Source organism: Hipposideros armiger, unplaced genomic scaffold (assembly GCF_001890085.2).
Source record: "Hipposideros armiger isolate ML-2016 unplaced genomic scaffold, ASM189008v1 scaffold_29, whole genome shotgun sequence".
In the NCBI taxonomy this organism is placed as follows: Eukaryota; Metazoa; Chordata; class Mammalia; order Chiroptera; family Hipposideridae; genus Hipposideros; species Hipposideros armiger.
The window spans coordinates 5344374-5361376 of NW_017731379.1; the positions used below are offsets into that span (position 1 = coordinate 5344374).

The following is a 17003-nucleotide window of genomic DNA, read 5'->3' on the forward strand; positions in this document are numbered from 1 at the left end:
GGAACCACCTGGTCAGCTTTAAGAACCAGCTTACACTGGGACCTACCCAGAAAGTCTGCTGTAATTGATCAGGGTGCAGCCTGGGCATCAGGATTTTTAAATCCCCCCAGATGGGTCTAATGTGCAGCCCAGGCTTAGGTCACTGGAGCAGGGTGTGAGTCTCAGGGCTATTGACATTCTGGGCTGAATAATGCTTGATTGTGGGGAGCTGTCCTGTGCACTGTAGAATGTTTAGCAGCATCCCTGGCCGTTACCCACTAGATGCCAGTAGCACCTTTCTCCCCCCACCCCCTCCCAGTGTGACAACCAAAAATCCCTCTAGACATTGCCAAATGTTCCCTAGGGGACAATCACCCCTGGTTGAGAACTGCTTCCTGGAGCATGGGTCTGGAGGACAGCAACCCTAAGTTCAAACCTTGATTGCTGTGTGGCCTGGGGCAAGTTCTTTACCTGCCCGAGCCTCAGTCCCCTCCTTGGTGAAGAGGGCCAATCCTGCCTTTCTGGGTTGCTGGGTGGGTACAGAGGACAATAGGAACTGGGTACCTCAACGTAGTAGATGCTCAGTAAATACTATTGCCCTCATCTGTGGGATGGATTTATCTTGGAATTCTAAAGGTGATGCCAGTTTAGAAAGACATTTGCATTTGTTTAAAAAGGGCCTAAGATTGCCTTAAAGTCAAAGTTTTTCCCCTCAAGAAAGGAAGAAAGCCCTTCCTAAACTCCATCAATCACCACCACACCAGTCCCCTTGAGCTGTCTGTCCCCGACTGGCACTCGGGCTCTGACATCCACTGGCAGTGTCAACCTTGGGCACACTGTGCTGCTTCCCCCACCCCTGCCTCGCTCTTGGCAAAGAACCCAATGTGGTTCTGAACCTTGGCTGTCCCTTAGAGTCATGGGGTCAGGGTGTGGGGGTGGGGGGGTAGCTTTTAATATTCCAGATGCCCAGAGGCACCAGACCGATGAAATCAGAATCTCTGGGGAAGGAGCCAGGTACAAGCATTTCTCAGAGCTCCCCAGTTGATGCCAGTGTGCAGCCAGGTTTGAGAATCACTGGCCCTGGAAGCCTCCCACTCCAGTCCAAGAAGAGACCTTCCAAATCATTCACAGCCATGCTTTTGAGCACATGCCTGAACGCACACGCCAGGCAACCTCTCATCTGTCCCTCGGGTTCTTTAGAAGATGCTGGTTCCAGCCCTGGCCCCATGGCTTTCTACCTAGATGGCTTCTCAGTCTCCTCGTGTGTAAAATGGGGATAGTGCCACTGACGCCTGCTCCAGCTGCCCCCTCCCCACTGGGGAGGTTGGGAAAAGAAAATGAGAGTGTATCAGTAAAAGTGTTCTGTAAACTAAAGCACTGTGCACCCAGGACTAGCACAAACCTGGATGTGATGGTTCATGTGTCAACGTGACTGGGTCATGGGGTACCCTGATACTTGGTCAGACATTCTGGGTGTGTGTGAGGGTGTTTCAGGACGAGTTTAACATTTAAGGAAAGCAGATTATCTTCCCTAATGTAGATGGGCCTCAGTCAGTTGAAGGCCTAAGCAGAACAAAAAGCCTGACTGCCTCGTAAGAGGGAATTCTTCCTGCCTTTGGAACTGAAACACAGGCCCTTCCTGGGTCTCGAGCCTGCTGGCCTTCAGATGGGAACCAAATCATCTGCTCTCCTGGGTCTCTTAGCTTGCACACTCACCCTGCAGAACTCAGGACTTGTCAGCTCCATAATCATACGAGGCAATTCTATAATAAATAAGTAGGTAAGTATGTATGTATATGTGTGTGTGTATATCTTTTTTTTTTTTAAAGATATTTATTGGGGAATTGGGGGGATGGGAACAGTGCTGGGGAATTGGGGGAAGGGGAACAGACAAGCTGCTGTCATTTTTGTTCTTCAATCTAGTTGTGGAGGACGTTGCTCCACTGGCCCAAGTTGGCACCGTCACTGCGCTCCTCCCTGGTGAGGCACATCAGTCGCCGGCTTCTGGACGGCCGCTCACTGCGGCTGCTGGCCGCTCACGTTGGCTGCTGGCCGCTCACGTTGGCTGTTGGCAACACACGGTAGCCCATGGCAACCCACTGCCACAGGGGCTGCAGCCTACGCCGTCGCCGGCGACTCACGGCAACCCAGCTCCAGGCCGAGCTGTTGTTCAGCATCTTAGCTGCGGAGGGCAGTGTCACTGGCCCTCATATGTGGGATCCGAACCGGGGCCCTCTGGCATCCTAAGCGAGTTCTTAACCATCGCGCCACTCGGCCGGCCCCTGTGTATATCTCTTAATGGTTTCTGTTTGTCTGGAGACCCAGACCAACAGACATGATGAAAATGAACTCTGGTGTCCTGGTATACCCTCCATGTGGGGGTACAGGATCGAGCTCTGCTCTCTAGGACCAAACCCAGCATGGAAAGTAGAAGTTGGGGTTGGGGGCACTCAGGGCCCGGAGCCCGTCTCCTGCCCAAGCACTCCTGGTGTCTGGAACTCTATCTGACCTGCTCTGGGCATGCCGTTCATCAGCTTTCTGGGTCCCCATGGTCTGGGCCATTAGAGGGGCCACTCTCCTGTGCTCAGCCAGGCACGGGGGGGCTCCTCCTTGCTTCACCCTCTGGGGAGCAGGCTGGCAGGCCTCTGGGAAGATGGGTTCACTTGAACCAAAGGGAACTGAAACTAATTACCTGCCTTGCACACACAGGTATGTAGTTATGTCATGCAAACCAGCCATTCCCAAGACAGACAGCACCTGCGACCCTAAGGCCAAGGATGAGTCTGAGTCTCCTTGGAGTGGCCCATGGTGCCTGACAGACACTGCTCGGTCAGCAAGTCTGGTCAAATACACGGGCTAGGGTGGCTGTGGTCGAAGCTGGGAGGGGCGGGGCCAGGGTGTCCAGCCCCTGTAGGGCAGGGCCAGGATGAAGCCAGAGGAGGGGGCGGTTTGCTTTGAGTTCCAACTCTGCCCTGCTAGTGGTGTAAACGTGGACATGTCCCTGTATTTTTCCAAGTCAGTTTCCCTCATCTATAAAATGTGGATAACAGCAGTGTCCACTCCGAAGGATCACGGTGCGGATTAAATGAGATCACGCATGTGAAGCCCTCAGCTGATGCCAGGAGGAGGATGGCAGCTGTTGTCACAGCACCGGGGACAGACCTGGAGGTCAGGGCACCAGGCTCTGCTCTCCTATCATCCTGGCCTCAATTTCCCCACAGGCTCTAGGGCCCCCTTCAGCTACAACACGCGATGATTTACCCCGGAGAACCACTGGGGAGTGTTGGGGTGGGGAGGGCTTTGAAATAACATTTGCAGGATCCTCCTTTGTCAGGGCTCCCTGGCCAAGAGAGAAACGGTCTCAGAAGGTTTGGTGCTGACGTGGGATTTCCAAAGCAGCTGAATTCTAACCAGCATTCCTGTTTGCCTCCAGAGCTGGAATTTTTTTTTGGCAGGAAGCTAAAATTGCCACCTTACTCCCCCTGAATGGGGTCCTAAACTAGACACCCCCTCCCATTCCTGCAGGGCCAGGCTGCCAGGGAGCCCCACAGTTTGTAAATGTAATCAACCTTGAGGTCTCTGGCACCCACAGGTGCAATTAGCATGCCCATCTGCTAATCCCTGATTAATGATGTTTACAAACACGGGACTCCACTCAAGGAGCTGCTCAGCCCCTCCCTCCCAGGCCAGAAGGCAGGGGTATTCCTAGCACCCCCACCCCCACTCCTTCAGTCCTCCCCAGCCTGTACCCCTTCATCCCCTTCCTAGGCAGTGGGCAGGTCCCTCTTTGGTCCCCTGGCCTGACTGATTGCACACGTCTGGAAAGGAGACAGTACACAGACACTGTGAGGCTCAGTGGTAAGGCTGGGGTCCTGCTCTTCCCAGCTCTGGAACTTTCAGGACACAAGGTGGGCTGGGCGTGCTTCCTTTATTCACACACCAGCTCCAGCTCTGGGGTCACACATAACCTCCACAGTGTGGGCCCACCCCTATTCCCTCCAGGGTTGGGCTCCTGGACCTGTCCCCAGATGGGAACATTTCTACCCCACCTACCTTCCTGCTGAGGACCGCAGTAGGTCCATGTCAGAGGCACAGTGGCCAAAGCATTAAGAAGGCAGACTTCTGAGTCGGACAGTCCTAGGTCCAAATGGCTCTACCTCAGGCCAGTCTCATAACCTGATTGAGCCTCAGTTTCTTCATCTGTAAAATGGAAATAAGAATAGGACCTATCACATAGGTTGTGAGGATTAATGATGTATGAAAAGGACTTAGCATAGTGCCTGGGACACAGTAGGTGCTCAATAAATAGAGGAGTTTTTCTTATTGCAGTGAAGATGATGATAGTGATGATGAAAGGAGGCATCTGAAGCTACAAAGATGCCCAGAGACACCCCTTCTCCCCTCACCTCCCTCTCTGGAGACAAGGGCAGGTCCCAGCTCATTACTGGTGGGGGCTGGATGGAGGTGTCAGATTGGAATCACTCCTGGGTCTGTTCACAGCTTCCCTGTTTCATTAACACCTCCCTGGTGGTCTTCAGCTTGTCCTGCTGGGGGAGGTGCTCCAGAAAGTTCTAACTGCCTCCTCCCCAGCCCAGAGCTCATTCTCCTCACTCCTAGGTTTGTGCTCAGAACCTACACAAGAGGGTTTTATGTGGGGAGAAGTGGCCACTGGTCAGGAGGAAGTCCCTACCTCTCCCCCCTCCCCCTGGGTCCTGGAGGCCTGGGCAGGTGGCATAGCACCTGGGCTGCACCTTGTTTTACCCTTCCCCGTCCACCTCATCCAGAAGCTCTAGTGTCCCCCTCCCCACTGCTTCCCAACCTGGCCACCTCTATTTCTTCAAATCACCATGAACAGCCCAGTTTTGGGCTCCAGCCCTGACCCACCTCTTCCTCGCTGGATGACCTAAGGCATGTCACTTGTCCTCTAGGATTCTCAGTTGCCTCCTCTGTAAACTGGGATACCATACCTAAGGGTAGCACAGCGCCTGCTAAATTGTAAACTCTAAATCAAGGCTGCCGCCGTTGTTATTTTACAAACACAACAACTGCTCTCAGAATTCTTTTTTTAAATCGCAGAACCTTGTTTAGCCAACTGGGGTGGGGGAGCAGGGCCAGAGCCCCGAGGACCCTTTGTGCCTTCAGAGAAGCAGGAAAGGGCATTGAGCTCTGCGGCCCTTAATTGTCTCAGTGTCTTCCTCAGACTGGGAGGCCGAGTGGGGCTGGTCCTTGAATTAGGACCAGGAGATTTATACGACGGGCTCTTCGCAGGCTGCGTCTAAACAAGGTTCTCCTCCACTACACTCCAAGAAGGCTTCTTATGGAAATGCCTTGTCCTTCGCCCTGCAGTGCCCTCTCTGTCACAATATTCTATTTCAGAGGACACCCTTCACCAGCTGCGGTGGGTCAGGGAGGAGGGGCTGGGCCTAGCCGGCCCCTCCCGCCCCAGCTCTCGGCCAGCTGGCTGAACTTGGCCCCTTCTGCTGTCTCCCTCCACCTCTACAGTCCTCTCCCTCTCAGGCTCCCGGCTTTTTTTGCTGAAGTTTGTGGGTATCAGAAGGGATACCCCCTGAAAAGTGGCACCTTCCATGGTTTATCTGCAAGCTCAAAAAAATGTCAATGGGCTGAATAGAAAGAAGAAACTGAGGCAGAAATCAGCAGATGAAGGAGGCAGTCAGACAGTAGGCTTGGTCCCTTCTTGCAAATAGCCTTACTGGCCCCCCTGCCCTTGGCCCCCCAGGCCGCTGCAGACAGGAAAGCCCCATTCCCTTCCTTTAGACTATCAGGGCAGGAGTGAGCTTGACTGGTTTTATATTGCCAGGTCCCAGCACAGGGCCAGGCACATCCTGGGTGTTTAAAAAACGCCGATCGAACAACTCAATGAATGGGTTCTGAGCTTGGAGACTCACTGCCTCACCCTCTGCTGAAGTGAGTTGAGGAGGCAAATCTCTCAGCACATTTCCAGCTGGCACTGACCTTCCAGTTTCCGGGGAGGCAGGACACAAATGATCCCCTAGCCACAGCTGCTCTTGATTCTCTGAAACAAAGGAGCTGATGGAGGGCTGAGGGGATGCTGGGTAGGACCTCAGCTCTCACCCTGCTGAGGCCCATCTGCAGGCCTCACACAGATTCCCCCCCTATAGATGGAGGCACCAGCCATGGGCCAGGCACGGCAAGGGCCTGGCTCTTGTTTAAATCAGAGTCCTGAGACCAACACACATCCTTAAGCGGTGGGTACGGGACCCGGAAGCTGTGTGCTTGGAGCTGGGTGATGATGGCGGTGACAATGATAGTACTGGCATTTATTATGTACCTACCATGTGCTAACAGGTGTATATTTTTAATGCTTATCTTTTGGGGTAGGCACTGTTACTACCTTTGGCTAAGAGATAAGAAACTGAGGCTGAGAGGAGTTGAGTAACTTGCCCAAGGTCATGCTGTGGCAATCAGACGGGTTTGGGAGGGAGGGACAGGGAAGGGAAGGTGGGGAGCTGGGGTTGGAAGGAGGGAACCTCAGATCCAAGCATCAGCTGGGAGGCCTGCTGCTGAGGAGGCCACGCCAGACCCGCACACAGCCACCCTCCCCACGCAGTGCCACCCGCTCTGTCTCCTCATTCCTCTCCTGTACCATCTTGATAAGCTCTCAGTGGGGCATCCCAGTGGAGGGGAGTGGGGACACCTCCACCAGCTCCCCACTCAGCTGTGGGTGGTATGCCCAGGTGGGGAGGTCAGAAGTGACAGCTCAGGGCCACTGTGGGATGCAAGCAAAGGGCCTCGACTCCCAGGGACACCAGACTTGGGTTTCAATTGTGCCTCTGCTCCCACATCTAAAGGCTCAGGCCTTGGTCAAGTATTTTAACCCCCGAGCTTAGTTCCTTCCCTGTAAAATGGTGCCAAAAACCTCTTCCCCAGGGTTGTGCTGGACTTGAGAGAAGGAGCCCTTGGTACGTGGTAGGCCTTCAAGAGTGCTTCCTTGCCTGCCTCCTCCCCTCGTCTCCTTTCTCAGGGGCCTCCCTGTGTCGGCTGCCTCTTTTCCCAGGTCGAGGTCTGGAGCCTCCTCTCCCTTCCTGCTCTGCCTCCGCTTCCTGATTGTCTCTGTCCTGTCTGCCTGCTGTGGCTGGGTCCCTGGGGGCTCCCTGCGACTGCTCCCTTTCGGGGGCTGTGTCACCTCACCCTGTGTGTCCCTCTCTTTGCCTCTCCCCCGGCTCCCAATACCCCAGGGGTCAATTGATGGCAGCTGCTGGTTATAGATTAGGGTGGGCATCCAAGTGTGGCTGCTGGAGGCCAATATTGATGGATAGAATTGGTGCCCAGACTAGATGGAATGGCAGTTGGTGCACCTGGGGCTGCTGGGGAAGTGAGGTTCCCTCCTTCCCTGCCAGGACCTGAGAGTGGGAGTCCTTAATGCTGCAGGTCCTGCTAGGGATGGGAGTGGGGGGGGGGATGTGGGGGCCAGAGGGCCTCTGAGGACAGAAGGCCAAGGCTTCGCGCATGTTGTCGTTTAACAAGGATTTATTGGGCACCTACTACATGCCAGCTGGGGATACAGCAGTGGACTAGTCAGCAGGGATCAATGATTTAGTGCTACAGCAACCCTGTGAGTTAGATTCTGTTATTACCCTGTTGTAGAGCTGGGAAGACTGAGGCTTGGAACATTTGGCAACTTGCTCCAAGTCAGGTAGCTCAGAAAGGGTAGAGCTGGGCCTCAAATCCAAACCCGGATAACTCCAAAATGATTGCTTTTCCCTTCTTTCTTGGCTACCATCGTAACCATTTTTAAGTGTACAGTTCAGTAGTTAAGTATATTCCCATTGTAGTCTGCAGACGTTTTTCATCTTACAAAACTGAAACTCTATACCTATTAAACAAGTCTCCATTCCTCTCCCCTAGCCCCTGACAACCACCATTCTATTTTCTGTTTCTATGAATGTGGCAACTTTAGATACTCCTATAAGTGGAATCATATAGTGTTTGTCTTTTTATGACTGGCTTATTTCTCTTTGCATAATGTTTTCAAGGTTCATCCATCTTGTAGCATGTGACAAGATTTCCTTTTTAAGGCTGAATAACATTCCATTGTATGTATATATCTCATTTTGTTTATCCATTCATTGGTTGTTGGACACTTGGGTTGCTTCCACCTTGTGGCTACTACTGCAGTGAACATGGGTGTGCAAATATCTCTGAGATCCTGTTTTCAGTTCTTTTGGATATATACCTAGAAGTGTGATTGCTGGGTCATAAGGTACTTCTATTTTTGATTTTTTGAGGATCCTCCCTACAGTTTGCCATGGTGGCTGCACCATTTTACAGTCCCACCAGCAGTGTACAGGGGTTCTCATTTCTCCACATTCTCACCAACGTTTGTTGTTTTCTGTTGTTTTAATCTTTATTAAATTTATTGGGGTGACTTTGGTTAGTACAATTATATGGGTTTCAAGTATACAATTCTATAATACATCATCTATATATTGCATTGTGTGCTCACCATCCAGAGTCAGTTCTCCTTCCATCACCATATATTTGACCCCCCTTACCTCTGGTAACCACTAAACTATTGTCTATGGCTATGGGTTTTTGTTTGTTTGTCTTGTTCCTTTGTTGTTTTCAGTTTTACAACCCCACATATGAGTGAAGTCATACGGTTCTCGACTTCTGCCTGACTTATTTTGCTTAGCATGATAATCTCAAGATCCATCCATGTTGTTGCAAATGGCAGTATTTCATCTTTTCTTATGGCCTAGTAATATTCCATTGTGTATATGTATCACATCTTCTTTATCCAATTATCTATCGAAGGACACTTTGGTTGTTTCCATGTCTTGGCCACCGTAAATAATGCTGCAATGAACATAAGGGTACATATATCTTTACAGATAAATGTTTTCAGGTTTTTTGAGTAGATACCCAGGAGAGGGATTGCTGGGTCATATGGTAAATTAAGAATAGAATTACTGTTTTCTGTTTTTTTGATAATGAGTTGTTATCTCCTTGTAGTTTTGACATGCATTTCCCTAGTGATTTGGTGATGTTGAACATCTTTTCATATGCTTGTTGGCCATTGCATATCACCCTTGGAGAAATGTTTCTCAAGTCCTTTGCCCAATTTTTATCAGGTTATTTGTTGTTTGTTGTTGTTGAGTTGTAATTCTTTATAGATTCTGGATAGTATCCCCATATCAGATAATGATTTGCAAATATTTTCTCCTATTCTGTAGGTTGCCTTTTCAAACTCTGTTGATTGTGTCCTCTGATGCACAGAAGTTTTAAATTTTTATGTAGTTTCATTTATCTGTTTTTTCTTTTGTTGCCTGTGCTTTTGTGGTCGTATCTGAGAAATCATTGCCAAGTCCATCCAAAATGGTTGCTTTTAACCACTGCTCTCTGTTATCAACAATTCTGCTGACATCTTTGGATGGGTGGGAAGGAATGAGGTAGGACAGTTTGCAACAGTTGAGGGAATGAGGAAGTGTTTAGGCAGGGAGTGGAAGCCCCTTGGGTGGTGGTGGTGGTGGTGGGATGGCGTGGGCAGTGGCCATGGCATTCAAATTACAGAGGGGCTTTCATGGGGCAGAGTAGTGGCCCAGGGGGCAGGATTGGGACCAGTGGGAGGCTCAGGATGCCAGATAGCAGCTCATTCTAGGTTGAATGGGGTACTTTGGAGGTAGTGAGCTCCCTGTCACTGGAGGAGTATAAGCACTCACATGATCATGCAGGTAGGGTGTTGCATAGGGCTTCAGGCAGAGGATATTAAGGTTGGGTTTATGGCACCTGGTCCCTTCTATGATTCAGTTAGGAGGGAGGGAGCTCAAAGCTGCAGACAGTGGGGTGGGTGGGCAGGATTGCAGCTGACAAGTGTCCCCTGCTCTGTGCCTGGGGAAGCTTGGGACTTGGGGTGGAACCATGGAGGAGATTCTCTGGGTTCCTGTCATCATGGATCCTGGACCCAAGTTCTGACCCTGGAGCCCTGGGCTGGGAGAGGGGGAAGAGAGATGAAGGTGTGGCCCCTTCGTTGCTTGTGAGGTGCTGCGTTCGAGCAGAAAGGAGGAAACACAGACTTAGAGCCTGGAAGACCTTGGTTCAGGTGCTGCCTCAGGCACTCACTGGCTGGGTGGCTTTGGGCAGTTTCTTTAACTTCTCTGATCCTCATTTTCCTCATCTGAGCAAGTGGCCTTCTCATCTCTTGCAGGATTTTCTGTAGAATGACAATAGCAGGTGCCTAGAGCCTGGCAGGTGCTCAGTAAACTGCACTGATCAGAGTTAACCCACTGATAACCTGCCTCTCATCACCCTCCAAAGTCAATCACCCGAGTGGGCTGCATACCCCCCACCTGCTGGTGACCACTTCCCACTGTTCTTGAACCCACCCAGCCTCTCTGACCCGGGTGGACCTCAGCCTCTCATTCCTTCTGAGGACCGGGAATTCAGACTCCTGGATCCAGAACCCAGCTCAGCTGTGGCAGACACCCAAGCTGGCCCAGGGACCCCACTTTGGGCCTTGTGGGTGGGGCTGAATGGCATCCTGATACCCTGTCTGTCTGTTGGTCCTCTGTCTCTGCCTGTCCCTACTGGCCTTGGAGTTTCCTCACTCTTGGTTGCCCAGTTCCTCCCAGCCTTGCAACTTGTGTCCCGTCTCAACTCCTCTCACACTGCACCCAGAGACCCCCCTATGTAATCCCCAGCCCAGCTCATCGTGGAGAAAAATCAAATCTCATTAAAGGCCATCGATTTTCCTCCAAATTTGCTGTGAGTATGCTTTGAGTCTCCTTGATATTACTGCCTGTTCCCACGTGCAGCCCCTCAGCCACCAGCATATCTTTGCCAGGGAAATACAGAGGTGCTAGGTTGGCAGGCAGTGTAGATGGCGAGAGGGCTGGGGGAGCTGTCTGCCGGAGCCCCCAGCTCACCCTGGCCCTTCAGTGTGACAAGAGTCTGGGTATGCCACTGGTTTCTGGGGGGCAAGCATTTCCCTGTCCCCATCTCCTACAGGACTTGGGCAGAGGGGTGTGTGTTGCTGTGTGTGTATGTCTGTCTTGGTGTGTCAGTGCCTGATTGTGTGTGTCTGTATGTCATGGGTGTCAGTGGTGTGTCTGTGCATCTGTGCCTATTTCTCTCTGTATATGTGTGTATATCTAAGTGTATGCGTGCGCGTGTGTGTATTTGCAAGAATGCAGTGCGGGCTGGGGGGCTTGGCTTGCAGTTGAACTCTGGAAGGGGCTTGATTAGGGATAAACCCAAGATTCAGTTGTCTTCCCAAGGGCCAAGGGCTAGGTGGGGCCCCTGAGGGGTACAGGCTTCTCTGCCTTCTCCCATCTACCTCTGCTGCCCCTTTGTCGTCTTGAAAGTGGCCACCTTGCTGACTTTTGTTGGGGTGTAAGATTTGGGGTTTGGGGGCTGGTGGAAAAGATTTGCAACCTGATGTTGGGGTGGGGGGGGGCATGAACTCCTTGCCCATCTCCAGTCTGAGCTAAGCCCCAGATGGCTGTGTTTGGAGTTGACATGTGAGCCTGGAGAGAGTGGGTTAGGAGAGTAGATTGGGTGGTAAGGGTGCCAGGGAGGGGGTGTGGCATGGAGGGCATTCCTGCCTGCCTGGGCCACGTTCCTAGCGTAATGTCAAACAGCAAGGTCTGCCTTAGTGGGGAAAAAAGTCACAAACGGGGCCTTTTGGCTTTCGTGAGGTGAAGTGGCTGTAGGCCAGGCCACTTGCCTGGAGCCCACCTGCCAGGACTGGAGGTCAGCCGCGGTTCTGTGGACTGGCTTTCTAAGCCCTGGGACACTGCTGACAGGCCCCAGGGAGCAGCCTTGATGGGGCCTCCTACAAATTCAGGGGTGGGATGGTCTCTGGGTGTGTGGCCTCAGTGAAGCCTCACCTGCTACCTCTGCCCCAGCCCTGCACAGGCGTGTCATGTAAGCTCATGGATGTGCACGTGTGTTCTCCCCACAGCTTCTGCCGGGGAGCTGGGAGCAGCTCTCTGGGTTCCGGGGACAGGCCAGATTTATGGCACTGGGAGAAATATTTAGGCCTGAGACAGTTTGGTTGTGTTAATTATGGAAATCTAAAGATAATCTATATTTAATGCTGAATTTTGTCAAATTCGCTAAAGAATTAGGAGAGCGTGTGCAAACAGTGACACTTCAATGAAGAACAAGGTGCAATTAAACTCTGAAATTTACAGTGGAATAATTGGAGAGCATGACAAATATAGTTATCAGTGGCAACTAATTAGGGGTCTGCTCGAGGTTTCTGGGCTTGATTAATCTCGCCTGGATGCTAATAAGTTATGCTGGGCAGCTGATACCATTTGTCCCCTCCTTTCCACCCTCCTGTAGAGCACTTGGGGGGTTGAGGGGGTGGTGAGGATGGTCTGAAGGGGGAGGATGGGGGTACCACAGCTCCTATGCTGAGACCCACCTCCCCTCTGCCCCCACACTCCAACTAAGGATGGCGTGAACACTTTGAGTTGCCCCTGCTCAGGCATCCTGGGGTCTCCCTGGTTGGTAAGTTCTTGGTGTCTCACTTGAGGCTTGTTGGGATTGGGGGAGGGAAGATTGGAGGCTGAGTTTTAGGGTCTCGCTGAGTCTCAGTGGGTCAGATTTGTTCCCTGGCTGTTGACGTAGCTCAGCCTGATCCCCACCTCCAGGCCTTGTGGGAAGGAACTCTGACAGCCGCTGCTCTGATCCAAGGCAGATCCCATGCACACCCTTCCTTGGCCAGACGCCCCCCTGCTCCTTCCCTCTCAGGCCTCTGCTAATCTTCCTTGCTGCTGACTGTGGCCAAGCCTTAGCTCCTTGATTAAAGTTTAGGCCTGAGCGGGTGCTATTACCTGGCTGGAGTGTGGCCGGCACCCTGGGTGTGGTTGCCAGGCCCTGTGATGGCTCTGTGAAACTAGAACCATCTGCTTCCTCTCTCTATCTCCTGTCCCAGGAGCTTTCCTCAGACCTTGTGACCCTGCAAGAGACCACCGTGGGAAGGGTCTCTGTGACTAGCCAAGAGGAGGGAGTGACCCTTCAAGAACTCGCCCCTCCACCGCCCACCCTTTCCTCAGAAGTTCTCCTGACTGCCGGGTCCCCCACCTGGAGTCCCCTATGGCAGTGGGACATGGACCCCATCCCGAGCAGCCTTTGCGTAATGTCATCTGGCACAGGAGACTCATCAGCACCTTCCGATGAGGTGGGTGAATCTAAAATGGGAAGTTAGATGAACAGCTTTTTTTGTGAATGTCTTAGATACACCAGAACTCTTAAAACACGAGCATGTGGGTGGGTGTGTCACAGGAGGCTGGGACCCTGGTGTGGCTGGTTGAGAGGACTGCTGGAAGGGGATGCAGGAGGGGGACAAGGGCCTCCGAATGCCTCCCATGGTGTCTGAGCCAGAGTGGTCTTCCTCCTGGGAGAAGGGGGCGTTACTCCCTTGAGGCCTCAGTTTCTCTTCCTGCTTGTGGCCTGAGGAGCTTTGGGGTCAGACACACCTGGGCTGTGTCCCAGCCCTGAGTGTCCGGGGCTGTTCTTAACCAAGACTTGACTTGTGGAACAAGTCTTCTTGTGGAACTGGGATAATTACTTCAGGGCACTTATCCCCGAGGTCACCAGGACCTCAGCAAAGGGCTGGGAGCTGAGCAGGCCCTCAGTAAATGGGGCTCCCTCTTCCCCTCCTTTGCAGTCACCCCCACCCGCACCCTTTCAGGGCACTTGCATACCTTTCTAATCAATGCTAGGGCCCTGACTAAAGGGGGTTGGGGTGGGAACCAGAGCCCAGAGCTTCACCCTCCCTGCCACCTGCCTCAAACAGGGACCCACACAGCTCGAGGCCTGTTGTGCAGGTAAAAATGGGCTTGTGAGGTCTCCAGCCAGGCCTTGGGGTGTTGCTATTATTAACGAGTAACAGTGTGCCCAGAGAGGGTGGCTCCAGTGGCTTTCTTACCTCCCTGCTCTCTACAAACTATATGCCTAAAATGCAAATCAGATCCTATCCTGCTCAGGAACCTTCAGTGGCTCTCTGTTGCCTCCAGGATAAAGTGCACACTTCTTAGCCTTACAGTCAAAGCTATCTACAGTTTGCCCTAGTCTGGTTCCCACTTTCTCTTGGGCCCCTTGAAGTTCGTTTGCTCCACACCGCTCCAAACTCCCTCAGCACCTGACAGTCTAAAGGCTTTTAATGAGGCACTTTCCACTGTTGGAAATGCCTTCTCTCCTGCTCCCATCCCCATGTCCACCTTCCCGGAGACCCACTTTAAGTCTCACCACCTCCAAAGCCTCCCGCCATGCTCGTAGTTGCATCTGTCATCCTTCCTCCACCCCCATCTGAATTCCTTTCTATTGCATAGTTGTCCCTTGTGGCTGTGTCAAACTCCCCCACCCAGAGGGTGATAGATACTGTGGGCACAAGCGAAATGGATCCCCCCAGCTTTGGCTGCACCCCTCCTTGGCCCTTCCTCTGCTGTGCTGTCTTCTGGACTTTGAGGTTGGAGGATTTGGGGTAAGGGGGTGATTTGTTCCCTTTTCTGCAGAGCTAATAGACTTTGAGATTTAGGTGAAAACTACAGAGCTCGCTTCTTATGTTTATACACTGCAGCAAGTTGACCCGTCACCATTGGCATCCTGGGTCCCCAGAGCGAGGCTTACTCAGCCCATTTTACAGCTGGAGAAACATGTCTAGGTCATTGCTTAGTCTTGCAGAGACTGGCAAGGCACTGGTGCAGAATGCATTGGATAAGCTGAGGCTTGGAGCAAATTTGCTGAGTGAGGGTGACGAGGCCTGGGAGGGGGGAAGTTGGAACTCAAACCCAGGCCTCTCTGTCTTCTAGGTTAGCAGGTTTTCCTCCACACCAGTTTTTCTGATGAATCAAGACTCTGGTCTTGTCCCTCCCTGTCATTGTCATAGCCCTGGCTCTGAGGTGACTGCAAATGGTGCCTGAGGCTTCACACTCCAGCCCCCAAATCCTCAAGTGCTGTGTGTCTGTGAGCAGATTACTAGCCCCTCTGAGCCACAGCTTTCTGTAAAATGGTCAGCAGATGCTTGGTCCCTTCTTCGCAGGGTTATTATGGGATAAAATGAAATGAGGGATGCAGAGACCCCTCTCCCCTAGGATGGACCCCCTGCGAACTTGGGCTGGGGTGTTCCCCCCAGGGACTCTTGGTCTGTCACTTGGAGCTGGGAGGGGGAACACAAACACCCTTAGGTCTCCTTTTTCTGGGGGAAGAAGAGAGATCTGGGGGTCTCCTTTCTCAGGAGCTTCCAGCCCTTGCTGCTGCTGGAAGTGATCAGGTTCCGTCGCCATGGCAACGCGGGCAGGCTGCCTGCAGGGCCTTCCATACCAGTGCCTTGACCTCACTTAGGATGATTACCTTTCGGCAAATAAAATAATTGCATTAATAAAGAGGCTGTTCTCCCCCTCATCCCCCACCCCGCTTTGGCCTGTTCCCCATCCCCACCCCGGAAGAAAGACAGGTTACCCCTCCGCCCCGAATTACCCCTGGCCCCTGGATGCCTTACTCTTAAATAAGTTGTTGACTTAGACCCTGATTGGGTTTTAATTTTTGCCAATTTTAACCATCACCCACCCTCCCTGTCTTGCCTTCTGCCTCCCTACCCCAATATCTGTTGAGTTGTACCATTTTGATCATAGTGATCTTCCTGTCTTTCTTCGACATAGCTTTGAATGCCCATTGGGCCTCTTGAGCTATCGTAATAATAAATTCTATTTATTGAGGGCCTGCTGTGTTATGCCCTTTACAAGTGTCTTAACAATGTCCTATCTTTAGTCCCTGTAACAGCTGTGCAAGTCAGAAGCTTCAATACGTTACAGAGGAGGAGACTGAGGCAATAAGAGAGAAGATGTTTGTTTTGACAGGGCTAGCAACGTGGGGTGGTCCCACCTCTGGCCTGGAGAATGGGCTCTCCTAACAGGGCGTGGCCATTTGGCCTGGGATATTTAGTTCAGCTGCTGGATGATATATACTTGCCACTGGCTCGGCACTGGGCTGGGCTTGCAGAGGGGAGGAGGGCCTCCAGGTTGGGAGGAAGAGATGGACATAGCCATAGAAAATGGACATGCAAGATGCAGTGTGACCAGTGCTCTGAGACCAAGAAAACGATGGAGACCCAGCTCAAGGTGCTGTGGAAGCAGACGCTACCATAGAGACCTTGAGGGGGAGGTGCACGAGGTTGGCAGTTATGGAGCCTCTGGTAAGTGGCTCCTTGCTGAGTGTCTCACATGATACACATTACAACCGCATTTTACAGATGAGAAAAGTAAGGCTCAGAAAGCATAGGTGAATCTTTCAAGGCCACACAGCTGGTACGGAGCAAGGATTCAAAGCCTGATTTGCCTGGCCTCTCCGCCCAGGTTCAGGGCTCGTTTTATATACTTTATCAGGCTGCCTGCCAGGTCAAGTATAGAGAGAGGAACAGAGACCGGGAGGGAGAAAACCATGAAATGAGTTCAGGCTGTGTACATGTGGTGGGGCTTCTCGGATGTCTAACAATGCCTTAGCCACATTTCATTATTTGAGGCTCTTGCTAAAAAACTGACTTGCCAAAGAGGGTTTGCCAAAATTGTGGCTAATTGGGAAGTTGACTTTTTACCAATGAACACAAGATAATCCAATGTGATTAGGCTATTTGAAAGCTCATTTAAAGCCTTCCAAATAATCATTAAGTCAGGGTTCTGCAGGCAGTACTGTCCTGTGATAGGTCAAAGCTTTCAAATCGTGAGGGACAGTCCTCACTGGGTCTGAGGTCTCTCTGTGACTTGAGGAATAGTGTCATCTGGACATACCGTCAGCAGTCTGGGTTTGAGGCCTTTGCAAATATGAGTCCCAGGTTACAGACCCTAGCTCATGTTTACCCCCTGCCCCCATGAGAGGCCCTGCCCCACACAAAGTGACGACATGGTAGGACCAGCCAGGGGCTGGTGTGCCTGCCAGGTACACTAGGTGGCGCTCTGATATTGCTCAATCCTTTGAGCATCTGGCTGTGTAGTGGCCAGGGTTGGGTGGGAGTGACGTTGAGGGGAAGCCTGTCTCAC

General features: G+C 52.0%; 1 protein-coding gene across 3 annotated transcripts in view; it reads left to right on the forward strand.

Annotated features, from left to right (window-relative positions):
- MRM1 (mitochondrial rRNA methyltransferase 1) overlaps positions 1-17003 on the forward strand; it is a 79769-nt gene that overhangs the window by 5546 nt on the left and 57220 nt on the right. The window contains exon 6 of one of the 3 annotated variants that reach the window (XM_019636723.1): positions 12902-13232. The exons of 1 other annotated variant lie outside the window; for it this stretch is intronic. In XM_019636723.1, the coding sequence (XP_019492268.1) occupies positions 12902-12963 (62 nt within the window). In that variant the 3' untranslated portion in view covers positions 12964-13232. Of the gene's footprint in view, positions 1-1519; positions 1760-12901; positions 13233-17003 lie in introns of those variants that run through there. One more of the 3 variants, XM_019636724.1, reaches the window with a different exon arrangement.